Source organism: Alnus glutinosa, chromosome 13 (assembly GCF_958979055.1).
Source record: "Alnus glutinosa chromosome 13, dhAlnGlut1.1, whole genome shotgun sequence".
NCBI classification, from domain to species: Eukaryota; Viridiplantae; Streptophyta; class Magnoliopsida; order Fagales; family Betulaceae; genus Alnus; species Alnus glutinosa.
The window spans coordinates 11,160,934-11,182,613 of NC_084898.1; the positions used below are offsets into that span (position 1 = coordinate 11,160,934).

Below are 21,680 nucleotides of genomic sequence, written 5' to 3' on the forward strand. Positions count from 1 at the left end.
GACCATTTTCTTGACTTGATTCTTGGCTTTCTTGGGTAGGTTTCAATTTGATTGTGGGTTCAAGGGAGTTCGATCCCACGGGTTCACATCACCATCAGTTAAGATCAGTTAAGGTCTTCACTGACTGCTCCATATTTCCCATTTGTTGGTCCATTGCTCCTTATTGTCTTTCTTGTGTCATTGAGTGTGTTGGTTGTCGAGTTTGTAGGTGGAAAATCTCGATCCACCCAACTCTTGCTCTTAGATTTTCTGGTTTCTTTTGAGGGAAACCGGGCCTCTTGGGTTAACAATTTACTTGGTAATCAAGAGAAAAACTTGGCTTTGATACTATAATTAATGTTAACCAATTGACACAATACACAAGGAAAAGATAGATTACCTGTTTCAAGTGAGCTAGAAATTCCCAAAAACACAGAAGACTGTATTTGACTTAAAAATATTCAACATGCATCTTCTTCATTGATAATCTACTTTAAATAGAAGAGCAATACTGATCGGGTACAAAGATAACTATTAATCAAAATAAGACTCTTAATTATCTAACTGACCAACTAGGATTAAAACAAATACTAAATAATTATGATCACATCATAATGGGGGTGTTTGAGTGGACCATCTGTGATTTATATCCATACCCGTATGATTTAATATTTAGATTACATGGCAATGTGTAAGTAATTAGCAAAATGAACAGAATATGATGTGTTCAGGATTTGGATAAAACTCACGTTTTCAATTGTTAAAATTAAAAAAATACGAGCAATTTGAAATCGGATGAAAACTTTGATAGAAGTTTTATTGATGATTTTTTTTTTTTTAGAAAAGAAATTGTATCCATCAGTGTAGGATGTTGATAAAATAACCTTCCCGAGAGGGGGGGTTCCGACCGAGCGGGAGGTGTCGGATACATCGCTGCCGATGAGGCCTCCTTTTTAGGATGGTGAGGCCCCGACCGGGGCAGTCCGAGTAGGAGGTGTCGGGTGCTCCGTTAACCGACCAGTGGTAATAATGACGATACCGATAAAGGAGAGCGATTAGGTGGCTGAATCCCCGAAGATCTGGGATTTCCCGAAGTCTCATGCTTCGTCATTAAAGAGCCCACCTGCCCATCGCTGTCAAGAGTGTACTTAGGACCTGTTCACACACAGGAAGTCACTGTTCCCTAAAAACCGGGATATTCCTACCTAACCTTGAGGGCAGCTGCCTATAAATAGCAAAATCCAGGTATTAAGTTTTTTTGGATACAAGTTCTGAACTCTCCCTCTCACTCTTGCTCTCTCTCACTAAAAATATACTTCATCTAATTTGGGCGTCGGAGGAGGACCGCTGGGGAAACCCATCGCGTGTCCTTTGTCTTTGCAGGTCAGTCGGTCAAGTCCACCTGCGGCAGCTCCTGCTTCACCGGCCGGAATTAGCATCAACGGTTTGGTGCCATCTTTGGGAACGCACGTTGCTCTTGCGAAGCTTACCTGTGCATCCGGTATGGTGACTACGAGGTCGGAGGCGCTGAGGGGCCTGTGGGGGGATCGCATGAGAGAACGCCCCCAGGGAGGAGAGTCTTCCTCAAGACCGTCTCCCACACTGGAAATCCTTAATGAGAGAATAGCTCAGATGGAAAAGGAGATGTATGAGTTGGAAAAAAAAGAATGCCGAACTGCAGCGACACCATGCGGAAGATTCGAACTCGGCGACCCCACAGCCTGTCGGGGGAGAAGAGCAGGACGAAGAAATGCAACCGAGCAGTCGAGGAGGACGGAGAGAAAGAAAGAAGAACCAAAATGCCGTGGATCAAAAACCCCGGAAGAACAAGACGTTGAAAAGGATGGACAAAAAGCTCAAGGAGATTATTGAGAAACTGGAGCAGAGGTGTGACCTACTGACGGAAGCGGCACAGCACCAGCACAACAGGAGCACGTCTAGAGCCGGAGATCTGCTCCAGAAGTCGGCTTCCCCATTTGCTGACCTGGTGGCCTCGTTCCGCCTCCCCGAGAAGTTCAAAGTCCCCAATATCAAGACCTACACCGGGCAGGAGGACCCGATTGAGCACTTGGATAACTACCGCGCTCACCTCGAATAGCAGGGGACCCCTGATGAGGTGGCATGCCGCGCCTTCCCGCTGACCTTGTCAGGAAATGCCAGAGATTGGTATAGAAGGCTTCCCCCGAAGTCTATACAAAACTTTGACGAATTCGGAAAAATGTTCGTAACTCAATTCATGGCTGGAGTTGTAAGAAGGAAACCGGCAGGCACTTTAATGTCGATACAACAAGGGCGAGATGAGTCCCTTAAGGAGTTCCTCCAGCGCTTCAATCAAGCAAGGCTCACTACTGAGAGCCCCACCGAAGAGTTCGTGCATTCGGCACTTTATCAGGGGATCAGGAAAGATGGGCCGCTGATGGCTGACCTCGCCCGAAAGCCGACTCGTTATCTGCATGAGTTCATGGAGAGGGCAGACGAGTTTATCAACCAAGAAGAGACTCTTCGAGCGTTGCTCAGGAAAGGAATCGCCCAAACCTCTAATCAGGGGGATAAGCCTAAGAAAAAGAAGGAATTCCACAAGAAGCAGGATACAACGGAGCCCGGGATTAAGAAGAAATTCCAGGATTACAACTGGACCCCCCTCAACACGCCCATCGAAGAGGTCCTGGCGGCGATTAAAGTGGATCCCATGTACGAGAAACCTGCGGAGATAGTGGGAACTCCCCACCCGAGGACCGCTGACCACTATTGCGCTTTCCATGAGTGAAAGGGGCATAGTACAGAGGATTGCAGGTCCTTGCGGGCCTTAATCGAGAAGTTTATCCGGAACGGGAAGCTTGTCCGTTTCCTGGAAGGTCAACGGGGTCCGCCTGGGTTTGATCGGAACCCCCAGCCCGAGGAACGGAGGAATCAGCCGCAGAGATATCGGGAAGAGCCCAGAGAAAGGATGGAACGTCCTCGGGATCGTGATAGAGAGCCTAACAACCGACCTGCCGACCGGGACAGGCGAGAGAGAAGCAAGAGCCAAGCGCGGCTGCCTGGTCGGGAAAACCTCTGCGAAATTCATACAATATCCGGCGGTTTTGGAGGTGGAGGAGACTCAAGTGCGGCACGTAAAGCATATGCGAGGCACCTCAAGGAGTTCGAGATATACTCGGTCCAGAGACCGCCGAAAATGAGAGAGTATGAGGACTTACTCATTGGTTTCTCAAATGAAGATTTTGTTGGGGTCTCGCTCCCCCACTCGGACGCTCTGGTGGTGACTTTAGCGATCGCCAATCATAAGATACACAGGGTCCTTGTCGACACTGGGAGTTCGGCCGACATAATATATAAGTCAGCCTTCGAGTTGATGAGCATAGGTCAAGGGAAGTTGGTCCCGGTGAAGGGTCCCTTGGTCGGTTTTTCCGGAGAACAGGTCCTCCCGATCGGGTCTATTGTCCTACCGGTTATGGCGGGAACTAGCCCCCAGGAGAAAACGGTTATGGTGAAATTCTTAGTTGTGGAAGGGCGGTCGGCTTACAACGTTATCCTGGGGAGGCCAGCCCTGAATGATTTGGGGGCCGTAACCTCAGCCCCCCATCTGTGCATGAAGTTCCCGACTAACTCAGGAGTTGGTGTGGTCAGGGGCGACCAGAGGGCTGCCCGCATGTGCTATATCACCACCCTGAAGGCCGGCCACACGGAAGATGCCGGGGAAGAGGAGAAATAGCAATTACAGTCCCTGGAACCGACAGAGGACTTGTAAGAGTTCGAAGTTGGAGGTCCGGGTGAGAGAGTGAAGATTGGCTCCCAACTTCCCGAGGGGCTAAAGGAGGAGATAGTCTCGTTCCTCAAAGGTAACAGAGACGTATTTGCGTGAAACCATGAAAACATGCCCGGCATCGATCCCTCGATTATTGTGCACAGGCTGAACGCGGATCCCAGCTTTAGACCCGTGAGGCAGAAGAGGACTTTCGCCCCCGAGAGAAACCAGGCGGTGGCCGATGAAGTCTCGAAGTTGCTGGCGGCGGGGTTCATCCGAGAGGTTGACTATCCTGAATGGCTCGCCAATGTCGTGTTAGTGAAGAAGTCCAATAACAAGTGGAGAATGTGCGTGGACTTCACCGACTTGAACAAGGCCTGCCCAAAAGATAGCTTTCCACTGCCCCGCATAGACCTCCTTGTCGATTCAACTTCTGGGCACCAACTCCTGAGTTTCATGGATGCGTTCTCGGGATACAACCAAATACAGATGGCGGCTTCATCAGGAGAAGACCTCTTTCATTACCGATCGGGGCCTGTATTATTACAAGGTGATGCCGTTCGGACTGAAGAACGCGAGTGCTACATATCAGAGGTTGGTGAACAAGATGTTTGAGAAACAAATGGGCCGGAATGTGGAAGTGTACGTTGATGACATGCTCGTGAAAAGTGTGAAGGCCCTGGATCACGTCTCCGATCTGAGGGAGACGTTCGATACGATAAGGCGTTACCGAATGAGGTTAAACCCGGCTAAGTGCGCCTTCGGGGTCTCGTCCGGTAAATTCTTGGGATATTTGGTGTCCCAGAGGGGCATAGAGGCGAACCCCGAAAAAGTCAAAGCGGTGCTGGAAATGCAACCACCGAGGACCACGAAACAATTACAGCAACTGACCGGACGGATAGCGGCCTTGAACCGATTCATTTCGAGGTCTACCGACAAGTGCCTTCCCTTCTTTAGAATCCTGAAGAAGGCATTTGTGTGGGATTCGAAGTGCGAAGAGGCTTTTGGGAATCTGAAAGAGTATTTGATGAACCCTCCTCTCTTGAGTCGACCAGTGGAAGGAGAAGTCCTCTATATGTACTTGGCTGTATCATCCTCGGCGGTCTCCTCAGCTCTCGTCCGGGAAGAGAAGGGTATACAGAAGCCAGTGTACTTCACGAGCAGAGCACTCCGCGGGGCGGAAGAGAGATACCCGAGGATAGAAAAGTTGGCATTTGCCCTGATTGTGTCCGCCCGGAAACTGAGGCCTTACTTCCAGGCGCACGCCATCCGGGTACTAACTGAGTACCCCTTGAGGAAGGTCCTCCAGAAACCAGACCTGTCGGGTAGGCTGGTCAACTGGGCAGTGGAACTCGGGCAATTCGACATTGAGTTCCATCCGCGAACGGCGATCAAGGGTCAGGCACTGGCCGATTCTTTCCTTGAATTTTGCAATACTCCGGAGCCCCGAGACCCAGCGCAGCATCCACTATGGGTAGTTTACGTGGACGGCTCCTCTCAGTGCCAACGAAGCGGTGTGGGAGTGATACTGGAGAGCCCGCAGAAGCAGAAGTTCCAGTATGCCATCAAATTGGTACTGGCGGGCCTAGCAATTGCGCGGGAAGTAGGGGCCCTCGATGTCGAAATCCGGAGCGATTCACAAGTGGTCGTTGGCAAGATCTCGGGAGAATTTGCCACAAAGGAGACCGACTGGCCAAATACTTGGAAAAGGTGCATGACCTACAATCTAGTTTCAGGACTATGACGGTCACAAAGATCCCTCGCGAAAGAAATGTTCAAGCGGATGCCCTGGCTAGGGCTGGTTCCACGACTGACCAAGAAATCGCAAAAATGAAGCGGCAAGTGCTGGTTCAACCCAACCCATCGATTGACAAGAGTCAATGTGTGTTGCAGGTGGCCCGAGAGAGGGAACCGGAACCCGAATGGGCCTCGGACGTAATTAGATACCTAAGAAGTGGGGAGCTACCCAGTCATAAAGAGCAGGCCCATAAAGTGAAACTACAGGCTGCACGCTACACGATGGTGGACGACATGCTGTATAGAAGGGGATACTCACACCCACTACTAAAGTGTCTCTCGGCTCCGGAGGCCAACTATGTGCTAAGGGAAATTCATGAAGGAGTTTGCGGGAACCACTCGGGGGGAAGAATGCTGGCCATCAAGGCGGTGAGAGCCGGGTATTACTGGCCCACGATGACGCAGGACTCGATGGAGTTCGTCCGGAGTTGTGATAAATGTCAGCGGTTTGCCCGGGTAATGAAGAACCCGCCCGAGAGACTCACGTCGGTCTTGTCACCTTGGCCGTTCTCTAAGTGGGGGGTGGACTTGGTCGGTCCGATGCCTTGCGGGAAGGGGAAAAAGTGGTTTTTGGTGGTGGCCGTCGACTACTTCACAAAGTGGGCGGAAGCTGAAGCCCTAGCAACCGTCACCGCCAACAATGTCATAAGTTTCCTCTGGAGGTCGGTCATCTGTCGATTCGGAATTCCTTAGTCTATCGTGTCGGATAATGGTGCCCAATTTGATGGAAAACCGTTTCGTAGCTGGTGCACCGAACTCGGCATCCGGAACCATTACTCGACGCCTATGTACCCCAAGTCCAATGGCCAGGTGGAGGCTACCAACAAGACCCTGTTGGCCACATTGAAGAAGAAGTTGGATAGGCGGAAGGGGCTATGGGTTGAGTATGTCCCTGAAGTTTTATGGTCATATCGCACCACAGCTAGAACCCCGACCGGAGAAACCCCATTCTCACTGGCATACGGAACCGAAGCAGTGATACCGGTGGAGATTGGGTCCTCGAGCCACAGAGTCCAACACTACGATCCGACCCAAAACGGTGAAGGGATTAGCGCATGCCTGGATTTGTTGCAGGAACGGAGGGACAATGCGCAGGCGGTGCACGAAGCTTATCGAGCTCGGGTGGCCAGATACTACAACAAGACGGTTGATCCTAGGAAGTTCAAAGTCGGGGATTGGGTGCTGAGGAAGCTGAACATAATAACGAGAGATCCGGTCGAAGGGAAGTTCAACGCCAAGTGGGAGGGACCGTACCGAGTAGTCAAATGCCACAGCAGAGGAGCCTATCACTTGGAGTCCAGGGAGGGCAAGCCAGTCCCAAGGGCGTGGAATGCAGAACACTTGAAGAAATACTACATGTAATTCCAGTTGAATTCCCTTTGTTTTCTTTTTGTAAGCACAGATGTTTTGAATGGAATGTCTAAAGATACAAAAAATCAAGTACGAATAAATTTAAAAGCTTTTCGGTTACCCTCACTCGGATAGGGGGGTAACTTGGCATAAATTTTTTTTCTTATCCTCCCTCGGATAGGGGGGTAAGTTAAAAGCTTTTCGGTTACCCTCACTCGGATGGGGGTAACTTGGCATAAATTTTTTTTCTTATCCTCCCTCGAATAGAGGGGTAAGTTAAAAGCTTTTCAGTTGCCCTCACTCGGATAGGGGGGTAACTTGGCATAAAATTTTTTCTTATCCTCCCTCGAATAGGGGGGTAAGTTTAAAGCTTTTCGGTTACCCTCACTCAGATAGGGGGTAACTTAGCATAAATTTTTTTCTTATCCTCCCTCGGATAGGGGGGGTAAGTTAAAAGCTTTTCGGTTACCCTCACTCAAAAAGGGGGGTAACTTGGCATAAAAAAAATTTCTTATCCTCCCTCGGATAGGGGGTAAGTTAAAAACTTTTCGGTTACCCTCACTCAAAAAGGGGGTAGCTTACTGTAAAAGAAAAAACTAAGGCAATACAACAGCTATTGCCTTAGTTCTTTAGGGGGGAAGATGGGTGGTAAGACCCCTGGTAGGAACCGGCATCAACCAGTAACCCAGGTAATGCAATGAAGCCAGCACTAAAATACTTCCCTGTTCTCGGCAGTAAAAAAAAAAGAAGAGATAAAGGAAAGAAACTTCTTTGTTCTCAGCAATCTCAGAATAAAGGGAGGCAATGAAATTTATGAAGGGAGGCAATGAAATCTATGAATTTAATTTGCTCAAAAGAAAATAATACAAAGCAAAAAAAAAAAAAAAAAAACAAAAAACAAAATGCACGTCTACACGCCGCTGGGATGGTCGTTTCCCGAGTCGTCATCCTGGCTAGGTTCTCCGACCGGGACATCCTCTGGATTTGGAGCGTCTTTGCTCCAGTCGGCAACGTCGGGGAAATACTCGATGCCGAGATCCATCAGCTTGGAATAACAGGAACTCGGAAGCGACAAGAAGTCGGAACTCACGCTCTCATAAGACACTTGCAGCAGACCTGAGCGGAGAACTAGAGCTCGAAAGTTCTCGAACCCAATGTGAAAGCCGAATGCCCAGGCTTTGGTCCGAAGCCAAGGGACGAAAGACAACTGCTCGGTGAGTCTCCTGACTCTGGCTTTGTAATGACGGTACTTCCTCCGAATCCGTTGGTACCGACTTTCCGTTCCCTCCAGTTTCTCGAGAGCGGATTCTCTCTAGGCAACAGCTTGATCTCTATCGGCCTCGGCAAGCTCTCTCTCGGAAACGGCTTTCCCCAAAGCTTCTGACACTTTTGCTTTCTCAGCCGATATGCGGCCGTTATCGCTCATAGCTTGGTCTTTGTCAGCTAAGGCCGCGTCCCTCTCAATGAAAGCTGCGTTCTTTGCCACAAGAGCCGCATCCCTTTGAGCTAGGGCCGCATCTCTCTCGGCAAGAGCAGTGCTCCTAGTGTGAGGTTTTATTCTCTTTGGTTCTTTGAAGAACTACTCGAACTTATCGGGATTTCCTGTGGCGTTCATCTCGACTTATCAAATAGAATTTCCACCACCGTTTGTGGCGTCTTCCTTATACCGAGGTTCTTGTTTGTCATAAACAACGGGTCGAGGTTTTTCCATTCGAATCTGTCCTTAGAACGGTCTTGGGTTCCCTTTCGTTGTTGGGTCTCGTTATTCTTGACGGGGTTCACATCATTTGGTATCAGAGCTTAGTTTCTAGTTCAGGTTTGCATATCCCTTCACATCACTATTTTGAAATTTTATTTCATTATTCTTAAAAGCCAGTTGCTAATCATCAAAAAAAAAAAAAAATCGTGTCAAAATTCAGATTTGTGATTTTCGCGAATCTTTGCTTTAATTTTTCAGATTTGAAATTTTCAGATTTAAATTCCATTCTTAATTGATTACGTGAATCTTTGCTTTAATTTTCAGATCAATAATTTCAAGATTTGGATTTTCTTTCCATATCTGCAACTTCCATCTTTGAATTACATGTCGTTATCAATTGTACTTTTGTCTATTTCCATGTCCTTGTCGAAATCTGATCAATAATTTCAAGATTTGGATTTTTCTTTCCATATCTACAATTTCCAAATTTGATTTACACGTCGCTTTCAATTGTCCTTTGTATAATTTCATGTGCTTGTTGAAATCTGATCAATCGTTTTTGGCAATTACAATTATTATTGCTGCTTGTGACTAAAAAAAAAAAAAAGGTTGCGGACAAAAAAAAAAAAAAAAAAAAAAGTCCAAAAAAAAAAAAAATTCATTATTCTGTGCTTCCAAAATTCCAAACTGTCATATTCCTTCTATTTCTAATCTGAAAATTTCCATATTCCTTGTGTTCAAATATGAAATTCCTTGAGTAGTTCTGGGTGAATTGTTGCTGAAAATTTTGAGTTGTTTGTTTAGTTTCAAAAGAACTAAGAGAGAATTATCGAGTGGAAAAAGGCAAGAGTGGTGAGAACATCAGAGGGTAAAAGCCATATTATTTTGAGTGAAACACGAGTGGAGAGTGATCCACCTTCTTGAGTGTAAACACGTAAGGGAGTGATTCGTGAGGATCTTTTTTTCTTTCTAACCTTTGTTTTGCAGCAATCATGTCTCACGATAGTGGTAAGAGCATTGTCGAAGGTGATACAAAATTGGCCGATCCGAAAATGTTTATGGAGGCCATGATGAGTGAGATGAGGCGAGTGATGAAGATGGAGATGGAGCAGGGTCACGAACGAATAGATCAGATGGAGAATAGACGTGAGGAGCAACTACAAAACGGTCGTAATTTTCGTAGAAGGGAAAGAGTTCCACCGAGGGAGGAGGATGAAGAGCGTTATGGGTCTGGTTTTGATGAAGAAGAAGATCGGGGTTCCATTGTTAACAATAGGAGACCTGGAGGAAGATTTAGAGAAGCTAGGAATCGTGAAGATAACAACTTGGGTGGTATTAAGATGAAGATTCCGTCCTTTCAAGGTAGATCTGATCCTGAGGCATATCTTGAATGGGAGAAGAAGATGGAGTTCGTGTTTGATTGTCACAACTACTCCGAGACAAAGAAGGTAAAATTAGCTGTGATTGAATTTTCTGAATATGCTATTACTTGGTGGGATCAGCTTGTGATAAACAGGAGGCGGAATAGAGAACGCCCAATAGACACATGGGAGGAGATGAAAGTAGTGATGAGAAAACGGTTCGTTCCAAGTTACTACTACCGAGAGTTGTACAAAAGGCTACAAGGTCTTAGACAAGGGAGTCGAAGCGTAGAGGATTACTACAAGGAGATGGAGATTGCTATGATCCGCGCTAATGTAGAGGAAGATCGGGAGGCTACAATGGCTAGATTTTTACTTGGCTTAAACCAGGAGATCCATGATAAGGTAGAGATGCAGCATTATGTGGAATTGGAAGATATGGTGCATATGGCTATCAAAGTGGAACAACAACTCAAGAGAGGGAGTGGGACACGTGCAGGCCATAACTCTAGTTCTACCTCTTGGAAATTGAGTCAAGCCAAGCCGCTGGACAAGTCACAAACGCCCAAACCCGAGCCCAAGTCCGTGACCACCAACCACGTTCCTCAAGGTAAAACCGAAGCCTCTACCTCTAGGAATTGTGATATTAAGTGTTTTAGATGTCAAGGCAGGGGCCACATAGCAAGTCAATGTCCAAACAAGCAAGCCATGGTGTTGCAAGCCAATGGAGAAATTGTGACCGATAATGAAGATTCCGACACCGACAACATGCCGCCATTGGAGGATGTTTCCGATGAGGAGTATTTAGCCCCTGACGCATTGACATTGGTGGCGAGAAGAGCATTGAGCTTGCAAGCAAAAGGAGTTGATGAAGTACAGCGGGAGAACATCTTTCACACAAGGTGCTACGTTAAAGACAAGGTATGTAGTGTGATTATTGATGGTGGTAGTTGTACTAATGTTGCAAGCACAATTATGGTGGAGAAATTGGGATTGCCCATGATAAAGCACCCTAGACCGTACAAGTTGCAATGGCTAAATGATAGTGGTGAGATAAGGGTGAACAAGCAAGTGTTAGTTGCATTTCGAATCGGTAAATACGAAGATGAAGTGTTGTGTGATGTAGTACCGATGCAGGCAGGACACTTATTGCGAGGGCGTCCATGGCAATTCGATAGGCAAGTGAAGCATGATGGCTTTACGAACAAGTACTCTTTTGTACTTAATCAACGATCAATCACTTTGTACCATTGACACCGCAGCAAGTATACGAGGATCAAGTGAGATTACCAAAGGAGAGTGATCAAAAGAAAGAGAATGAGCAAAAGAAAAAGAGTGAAAAACAGAGAGAGGCCGAGAAAAATGAGAGAGAGAAAGAAAATCAAAGTTCGGCCCTTGAGAGAAAATCAGAGAGAACAAAAGAATTTTTATGCAAAAGTGAGTGAGATCAAGCGGGCAATGTTTTCAAAACAGCCGATGATTGTACTTTTGTACAAAGAGGCACTTTTAAACAATAACGAATCTTTTGCAGGAGTACGAGGATGTCTTCCTCGAGGAAACACCATATGGGTTACCTCCAATCCGAGGGATTGAACATCAAATTGATTTAGTTCCCGGTGCAACCATCCCAAACCGACCAGCTTATAGGAGCAATCCCAATGAGACAAAGGAGCTTCAACGGCAGGTAAGTGAATTGTTGGAGAAAGGGCACGTGAGGGAGAGCATGAGCCCATGTGCGGTTCCGGTCTTACTTGTACCTAAGAAGGATGGGACGTGGAGAATGTGCGTTGATTGCCGAGCCATCAACAACATAACGGTAAAGTATCGTCATCCTATCCCACGCTTAGATGATATGTTAGATGAGCTGCATGGTTCTTGCATATTTTCTAAGATTGATTTAAAAAGTGGTTATCATCAAATTAGGATAAAAGAAGGAGATGAATGGAAAACTGCCTTTAAAGCAAAATATGGTTTGTATGAATGGTTAGTTATGCCTTTTGGTTTGACTAATGCTTCGAGCACCTTTATGAGACTTATGAACCATGTTTTGCGTGCATTTATAGGCAGATTTGTTGTTGTCTATTTTGATGATATACTCATTTATAGCAAAAACATAGACGATCATGTAGTACATTTGAAATCCGTTTTAGATGTGCTAAGGAAAGAAAAGTTGTTTGCTAATTTAAAGAAGTGCACTTTTTACACCGATAAGCTTGTATTTTTGGGATTTGTTGTTAGTGCACAAGGTATACAGGTTGATGAGGAGAAGGTACGTGCAATCCAAGATTGGCCGAGCCCCACAAGTGTAGGTAATGTTCGTAGTTTTCATGGACTTACTAGTTTCTACTGGCAGTTCGTGAAGGACTTCAGTAGCTTAGCCGCACCGCTTACCGAAGTGATCAACAAGAACATTGGATTTCGGTGGGGAGAAGAACAAGAGAAAGCAAGACTCAACATTGAGCGAAGAACGGAACAATATGCCACACAAGCCAACAAGGGACGTCGCAACCTGGTTTTTGAACCCGGCGATTGGGTTTGGCTGCATATGAGAAAAGAAAGATTCCCGGTGAAAAGACATTCCAAATTGCTCCCAAGAGGAGATGGCCCTTTTCAAGTCCTCGAGCGTATTAATGACAACGCTTACAAGCTAAATTTACCTGGTGAGTACAATGTCAGTACCACTTTTAATGTTACTGATTTGAGTCCTTTTGATGTAGGTGATGATTTGAGAGCAAATCCTTTTCAAGAGGAGGGGAATGATGGAGATCAAGGCACCGCTTTGAAGGATCTCGTTCAAGTACCAATTGGGCCGGTTACGAGAGCACGAGCAAAGAAGTTCAAGGATGTGCTCAACGGACTCATCCAAGAGTTATGGGCTCAAGCAAATTCGGGGAGGCCCATTGAGCATGATCCACGTGGGCAACAAAGAATTGTCACCTTGATTCAAGTTCTAGAAGGATCCGGTCAAGGCTAAGAACTGCTGAGATTGTTCGTTAATTTAGAAGGATCGGATTGCAAGACTTATTTTCTTTACCTACCTAAGATCTTTATTATTTTCTTTCCTTGCTAGGAATTGATTTGGACTTTATTTTCTTTCCTTGCTAGGAATTGATTTGTTTACTTATTAGGATTAGAACTACTTTCTCCGCAAGTAATTTTCTTGTATAAATAGGTGTATCTACCATGTAATCGAGGAGACATTGATGATTCATAAAACTTGTGAGGTTTTATTCTCTTTGGTTCTTTGAAGAACTACTCGAACTTATCGAGATTTCCCGTGGCGTTCATCTCGACTTATCAAACGGAATTTCCACCACCGTTTGTGGCGTCTTCCTTATACCGAGGTTCTTGTTTGTCATAAACAACGGGTCGAGGTTTTTCCATTCGAATTTGTCCTTAGAACGGTCTTGGGTTCCCTTTCGTTGTTGGGTCTCGTTATTCTTGACGGGTTCACATCAAGGGCCGCATCCCTCTCAGCCAAAGCCGCATCCTTCTCGACGACTAAGGCTTCCTTAGCAAGGACCGCCGAGTTAAGGTCCGCGACAAGGGTCAACTTCTCGTCCCTCATAGAACTCAGTTCCCTAGAAAGGCGCTCCACTTCGGGATGGGCGCTGACTGGCTCGGTGGGTGATGGTGCCCAACCGGCGTTGGGATCTATCTCGTCCCCCCCGGCCTCGGGGTTAAAGTCGGGAACACGGGCGGTGCTAGCCTCGGGAACTCTGGCCCTGGCCTGAAGAACCCGGTATCTCTCCTTCAAGTCTGCTAGTTCTTGGGTCAGGCCGGCAATGACCTCGTCCTGAGACACCACAGTGCGCTCGAGCCGGCTGATCTTGGGACGTAAAACGGTTTCTATGTCGGGGTTGGCTCGCATGTGCTCCAGAAAGTTAGAGCAGGCTGCGACGGATCGAAGAGAATCTTGGATTGAAGAAAAAGGTGAGAAACGGCCAAGAAAAAAGAAGTAAGAAAAGAAGAAAGACAACAAAAGGAGGGTACCGCTATTTGGGACTCAATCATGCCCTGGGCGAACTTGAAAGGCGTGGTCCTACCGACGTCTTGAAAGAGACCGTCGGGAAGAACAGAGGCCAACGCTTCCAGAGGGTCGCAGAGCAGACGGGTGCCTAAGAAGTCAAACCCGGCCTCCGAAGTGCTCGGGACAGGAGCTTCTCTCGAAGGCCCGTCCGTAGCAGCACTTGCACTCGGATCAAGGGACGTGCGTTGCTCAGGCCCTTCACCTTCGGGATCAACCTCAGCACCCGAGGTTACGTCTTCCGCTCGGATGTCAGGGGAGAGGACCTCGAGCTCCTCGGCGGTCTCCTCCCTGGCATCGAGTGTGGGCGGAGATTCTTGGGAGGGCTCGCTCCCCAGTCGAGTCTCACCAGTCGGGCTTAGGGGAGAAAGGGGCACACCCGGCCAGGTAAACTCCGGGAGACCGAAGTCTTGGGCTGAGAGGGAGATCTCGTTGAGTAAGAAGTCATCCCCCTCTTCCACATTGGGTCTCTTGGAGGCCCCGCCTTCCCGAAGATGGTCGGCCTTGCGCTTGGTCCCGACACCCTTGCGAGAGCATGTTGTACCAAGGTGGGTGGTTGGACGGGCCTCGGGGCCAGAACTCCGGTCGGGGACCTCTGGCAGGGTGGCATCCCTTTGAACCTCGGCACCCGGTGCTTCCTCTTGGCATCCCTCATTTGCTCCCCCCGCCGAGTCTATCCTCGGTGCTGAAGGGGAATCCGGTATGCCCATTTCTATCACCACTCCCCCAGCCTCTCGAAATAAGGGAACCTCGGCGTCGACAACAATTGGGGCATCGTGCCCCCGAGTCTGGGGAGTTTCGCGCGTCCTCTTTTCCCGAGGGGGAGAAGCGGCACGTGCGGCTGCACGGGTGCCTTCAACGCCGGTGGCCCGCGAAAGGGGGTTCCCGAGCCTGCGGTGCCCCTCTCTGAGCAACTGGCGGGATGGGTGCCGTTGGGGCCTTGCTCTTCGTGAACTTGGGCCTCCCGGCCCGATCTAGCGGGACCTTATTCTCGGGAATCTTGTAGCCCAAGTGGTCGTTCAATGACTTGGCGGTGACGATCACGTCGAAATCATTCTCCACTTTGTGGTGCCGGTTACAAAAGTCGATCATCCGGGCAACCTCCTCCTGTTCAGCATCGGAGATCTCGGGTGGGTTCGCCAGATTACCATCCAGAGCCCTCCATTCCCGGCTAATCCTTTGAGACCCAGTGACCTCCATTGACCAAGGGCATTCCCACTCGCCGGACACCCGGAAAATTTGCTTCTCCCAGTCTTTGTTATTAGAATAGATGGGTTTCAGGAAAATGAATGATGGACCTTGTCGGGTCCACAGCTTTACGACCCCCTCGGCATCCATAGCCGGCCGGTATACATTCAAAAACTACGGAATCGACATCCGAGACCCAATCACAGTTCTCCAAAGTATGAATGACGCGAAGAGATACCTCCACGAATTCGAAAAAATCTGACTCGGAGCAACTTTCAAGTGGAGCAGAAATTCTCGGGCAATGTCGGGAAATGGGAGCCTCAAACCCGCCATGAACATCCTCTCAAAGAGGGTAATGTCACCGCCCGGGATACCCAACGCCGACGGTTCCTGGAAATGCAGACGGACCGAGTTGCCGATATCATAGTTTGTACGCAAGATCCATTCGCTCTGCACGGAGAAGAGGGAGACATGACGGTTCTCGAGAGGGGTGAGCACTGCGGGGAGGTCCCCGAGAGCGACCTCTTCGTGTTGCTCAGCTACGTTCTCGGCGGCCGCACGGACAGGCGCCGATGAGGTGCTAGCTTTGCTCTTACGAGTCATACTGGAGAGGTGTTTAGAACGCCGGTGAAGGAACGGGAAGAACAAAAAAGGGGAAGGAGAAAGGTAAAAAGAACGGAAACAACGAGTGAAATGAAAAATGAAGGAGAGGGAAAGGCTTTTTATAGGACTCGCAGTGACCGGGAATTGCCGGTGCCCGCAACCTGGAAGCCCAAGCGGACCATAGTGGGGAAACAGTTCCCGCAACCGGAAATCCAATCGACTCGGTTACTAGATTTCGTTTGGGTTTCAAGGCGACAGCAATAATTACCCTTTCAGACGCGGCAGTCGACGCGTCAGGCGCTTTAAATGCTGACGGCGTGGCGGCAAACGTCTAAAATTCAAATTCAAAAGTAATGATAGCGCGCGCCCTCCTTCCTCGGTGAGCATGCTTCAACAAGGCCGGGGCGTTCAGCCTCTCGGTGTCGGTGGACGAAGTCATCATAAAAAATGGGGGAGGGGCCTAAACTCTTTCGTCTCATGGCATGAGACAAAAGACTTGGGGGGGTAACTGTTGATAAAATAACCTTCCCGAGAGGGGGGGTTCCGACTGAGCGGGAGGTGTCGGATACATCGCTGCCGATGAGGCCTCCTTTTTAGGATGGTGAGGCCCCGACCGGGGCAGTCCGAGCAAGAGGTGTCGGGTGCTCCGTTAACCGACCAGTGGTAATAATGACGATACCGATAAAGGAGAGCGATTAGGTGGCTGAATCCCCGAAGATCTGGGATTTCCCGAAGTCTCATACTTCGTCATTAAAGAGCCCACCTGCCCATCGCTGTCAAGAGTGTACTTAGGACCTGTTCACACACAGGAAGTCACTGTTCCCTAAAAACCGGGATATTCCTACCTAACCTTGAGGGCAGCTGCCTATAAATAGCAAAATCCAGGTATTAAGTTTTTTTGGATACAAGTTCTGAACTCTCCCTCTCACTCTTGCTCTCTCACTAAAAATATACTTCATCTAATTTGGGCGTCAGAGGAGGACCGCTGGGGAAACCCATCGCGTGTCCTTTGTCTTTGCAGGTCAGTCGGTCAAGTCCACCTGCGGCAGCTCCTGCTTCACCGGCCGGAATTAGCATCAACATAGGAAATACGGCTAAAGCTTTAGGAAAGCGAAAGATTTGTCTGATTGTTTTCTCCGTGAACCCCATGTGCATGGGTGGGTATCAGATACTCCGTCCCTGTAAATCCAAATCTTGATTTTAAGTGGTCTCAAAATCCATAACGCATTTAGATTTGAAAAAGTTGATCCTTTTCCCACCCTCACAGTAGTACTGTTGATTCACGTGTTGAATAAAACTTAATGATCAGTAGTTACTCTCTCTCTCTCTCTCTCTCTCTCTCTCTCTCTCTCTCTCTCTCTCTCTCTCTCTCTCTACCCGATTTTCAATATAAACTCGTGATTAAGTCCACATTAACTTTTGATTCGGTTTCTTATAATTGAAGTGTTGCTTATTCATGCGGGAAAGTTTTGTCGGCTTCATATTGTGTTTTCTTGTAACAATAATTTCATGAGCTGCAAGCCTGTTACATGTAAAAATATCTTTATTGGTTTGGAATAATCTTTTCATGAAGCAAAATCGAAGCAGCTGCTAATTAACGCTGTCATCTGAATCATTTAAGATTGAGTTTTGTCAAAATCAAAGAGTTCCACTTGAATTTCCATTGTATGATCGAATTCTAATATTTTTTATATTTGACCAACTAACTCGAATGATTCTAATTATGAGATTTTACTATATTTTTTCTTAGTTGTTTGTTACGTGAATGTTTTGACAAAAGTTATATTCGATTCAACTTTTGTACAACTTCAACAACTTTTTTGAAAATTAACAGTTGGATATGTAAAACCTATATATAAAAAAAAGATCCAATCGTAAGTTTTTTAAAAAAAAGTTATTAGAGTTGTGTCAATAATTGTACAACAATTATTTCTCTAAATTGTTAGGTTTTGAGGGAACTTATGGGCTTGTTTGGCAAAGACATGTACAGAACAGAACAGAATAGTGGGTTGTTAATTTTGGAATTAGTAAAAAGTGATGATGAGATATAAAAGTTTAAAAAAATGTATAGAAAAGTGAAAAAGTTTTGGATTGTAGTGAATAAAAAATTATTGATGTAATATAAAAAGTGAAAAAGTGGGAATGTTTTGATGTTGATTGGTATTAAAAAAATATAAAAAAATAATTATATGTACAATACCCCCACTATTCGGTATTGTACCGTCCCTTAACAAACAACCCCTATATCCTTTAGATTCGTTAAATAAAACGTAAACCTTTTTCAAACATAAGGTTTCAAATTAATTTTCTGCATACATTCTCATTATTTCATCATGCTTAAATAGAAAATATGATCACCACAGAGGTGGAAATAAAAATAAGTATCAAATGATAACATATATTCTAACTTAAGTAAAATATCCTACCATACTATATATATTCTAATATTAATATCCGCTCCGCGTAGAATTTCATTTTCATAACATTCCTTCCCCCGGGAAAGGACTCCAAGTCCTAAAAATCACATCTGCAGATTAGTAACACTTAACAATTATGAAAATAATAAATATTAAAACTTCCAACGACCAAGGCTTTGCACCCTTTAATACTCTCATGTGAACCCCCCCCCCCCCCCTCCCCCCCCCTTTTTTTTCACACTCAACCTTTTTCCAATTTCACCGAAATCTTGAACACATGCACCTTCTCCTTCCTTCCGGACTTTGGCATAAACGTTGATCACTCTTCTTTGTTTCGGCCAGAATCTTTTTTGGTTTTTTTTTAGAAAAAATACAACAAAGCCCCATGAACTAACAGCCGATTGTCAAATAGTCCCTTGAATTTTCAAGTATTAATGTGACCCATCAAACTATGAAAGTGTGTCGAAAATGCTACTTTTGTCGAAACATTCCTATAATACCCCAATTATCTTAAAAAAAAAAAAAAAAGAAAAAAAAAAAAGAAAAAGAAAAAAAGAAGGATAAATTCAAAATCAATCTATGTGGTTGGCCTAAATTACAAATTACTCAATGCGGAATAAAAATCAAAAATCAAAAATCAAAAATCAAAGGTTTTCAAGGTAGGCAAAAACTAACAATTTAGTCATTGTAGTCAAAATACTTGACGGATTCTATTAATGTCAACGTCAACACCAACAAAATGATGACATGTGTCACTCTTATTAAAAAAAAAATCAATATATTAAAAATATACATTTACATAACTAAATTACTCCTTGCAGTCAAATTCTGTCAAAGCACTTGACGGATTCTGTTAGTTTGCCACGTTAGCATCAATAAAATGACAACACGTGTAACAAGTGTTAATTGTATATATATAAAGCACTTGACGGATTCTGTTAGTTTGCCATGTTAGCATCAATAAAATGACAACACGTGTAACAAGTGTTAATTGTATATATATATATATATATTAAATTAAATTAAAAACTTAAAAAATTTAAAAATTTTAATTGGGGTGGCTGCCGAGCCACCCCTTTTCTTCTTGTTTGATGTTTTTTTTTTAATTTAAAATTTTAATTTTTTAATTTCTTTAACTTTTTATTTTTTTATTAATATTTTAAAAAAAAATAGTTTTTTAATTAATTTTTTATTTGAGATTTTAAGAGAATAAGGGTATTATAAGAATATTTCGGCAAAAATGACGTTTTTGGCACACTTTAAAGTTTGATGGGTCACATTAGTGCACTTAGAAATTCAGGGGTTATTCTAAAATCAACTGTTAGTTCAGGGATTTTTTTTTTTTATATATATATATATATATATTTTTCCCTTCTATTTCTTTTTAGTATGCAATCCACATTGTTTGCAACCATTGATCATTTCTCTCCTCTAACAAACACACTATTGTTGGGTTTCCCTTGAACTCTGTGTCAATGACTTTATAAACACGTAAAGGGATAATTTTTTAGGTTTTGAGGGAACCTAGACCCTTTAGATTTGTTAAAGATAACCTAAATTTTTTCAAACACAGGATTTTAGATTAATTTTCTGTATACCAATCATTATTTCATCATGCTTAAATAGAAAATATTACAACCGTAAAGGTGAAAATAAAAATAAGTTTGGTAATCTAATTATTTAGATTTTTAATTTAATTACAATCAATCCTCTAAATAAGTAATTATCTTATTGTCTTTCTTGTGTCACCAAGCGTGTTGTTGGTCGGGTTTGTAGTGGAAAATCTCGATTCACCCAACTCTTACTCTTCGATTTTCTGGTTTCTTTAATTTGAGGGAAACCAGGCCTATTGGGTTAACAATTTACTTGCTACTCAAGAGAAAATTTGGCTCTGATACCAATTGATATGAACCAACTGACACAATACACAAGAAAAGTTGGTTGTTTCAAGTGAGCCATGAACTCCTAAAAACACAGAAGACTGTATTTGACTTAATAATATTCAACATGCATCTTCTTCATTAATAATCCCCTTTAAATAGATGAACAATATTGATCGGTTACAAAGATAACTAGTAATCAAAATAAGACTCTTAAACTATCTAAGTGACCGACTAGGATTAAGCCGGACTCTATTTATTCTAAACTATGACTCTAACTCTACTAAAAATAATTAGAATCAAACTCCTTATCAGAGATTACTAGTTATTGAACTCTAACACAAATACTAAATAATTATGATCACATCATTAAACTTGTATACATATGGTTAGGATTGCATTTAAGCCATGCGGGTACAACGCCCATATATATAATCCAATATGTTTTGGGTTCCTGTCCTTTGTCTCAATCCTTCATGTTGATTATCTTGGATTCTTTTATATCATTTTAGATAAAATATTATTTAGTACACTTTTATGCGATTATAATATTAGTCTTTATTGATTTAAAAGTTGATTAATTTTCACTGCTACATCATCCATTCCAATTGTATGACAATCATATATTTAAAACAGTCTACTAAATAATATTACTCATCATTCTAATTTGACTTAATATATAGGACCAGCCATGACCATTTTCAAAAAGTAGAAATCACATATATATAATTGCAACTACAGAATAAGAATCAGTGCAAGACCACTGTTACAATCAGAGTTGTAATCTTAAGGTCAGTGTTATTGAACACTTGCTAGAAAACGACTTAACAAAAAAAAAAAAAAAGACAAATCCCAGTAGTACGTACTACTATTGTTGCAACACTGATGGATCTTATAAAGAAGTGCCTGACTAGGCACATTGGAAGTCAGAGGGGACATTCTTCCCACAAGTATTGATGAGCAAGCTCAGTGAAATGGGGATGTTAAGGTTGATGCCAAGAATGTTTGCTTTAATGGCAGTGCAAAGACAGACAGCAACTTCAAGATCGACAAGCCCTTGGAGTAATGAGCAGCACGGGATGTCTGGAGGGGTCCCAACGACAGCGCCAACGGCTCCATTAAGCAAATTTGCACAAACCCCCAGCTTTAGGGCGTCTCTCGGGCAACTCAGCCTGGCAGGAGTGGTGGGGCTTGGGTTAGGGTTTGGCTTGGGACAAGTGTAGCAACCGCTTCCGAGGGAAAAGAAGAGAAGGTTGATTGAGATGAATAGAGAAGCTGACAAAGATCTCTTACAATCCATCTCTCAAACTTCGCTGTAACTGATAATATTAATATTTAGTGATTCTGTTTGCAATGGTGCAGAGAATAGCATTTGGCCTGCTATTTATAGAGAGCGTTAGAAAAAGAACGTCTCTGGTTTTGCTTGAGATAGTTTAGACAACAGAGAGAGTAGACATGTGAATTGCAATGCTGGCCTAGAATTTAGCAGCTGGCAAATGCAAGAGATTCTACGACGTAACAGGATCGAGGTAATATTTTATATATTTGAATTAAGTACTTTTGATTCTTTAGATCACCAAGTTGACCAATTGTTAGGCTTAGGCACCCCCGTGAACATCATCCATCTTGAATAA

At 44.5% G+C, this 21,680-nt stretch overlaps 2 protein-coding genes across 2 annotated transcripts; one reads left to right on the plus strand and one right to left on the minus strand.

The window, feature by feature from the left end:
- Positions 1-2,197: 2,197 nt before the first annotated feature.
- LOC133853891 (uncharacterized) lies at positions 2,198-3,691 on the plus strand. The gene is made up of 2 exons (XM_062289911.1): positions 2,198-2,670; positions 2,773-3,691. The coding sequence occupies exons 1-2, from the start codon at positions 2,198-2,200 to the stop codon at positions 3,689-3,691; spliced, it is 1,392 nt and encodes a 463-aa protein (XP_062145895.1).
- Positions 3,692-20,738: 17,047 nt separating this feature from the next.
- Positions 20,739-21,418, minus strand: LOC133854420 (14 kDa proline-rich protein DC2.15-like). Its single transcript, XM_062290620.1, has one exon. It carries the CDS (start codon positions 21,344-21,346, stop codon positions 20,957-20,959), a length of 390 nt encoding a protein of 129 aa, XP_062146604.1. The 5' UTR covers positions 21,347-21,418; the 3' UTR covers positions 20,739-20,956.
- Positions 21,419-21,680: the final 262 nt, after the last annotated feature.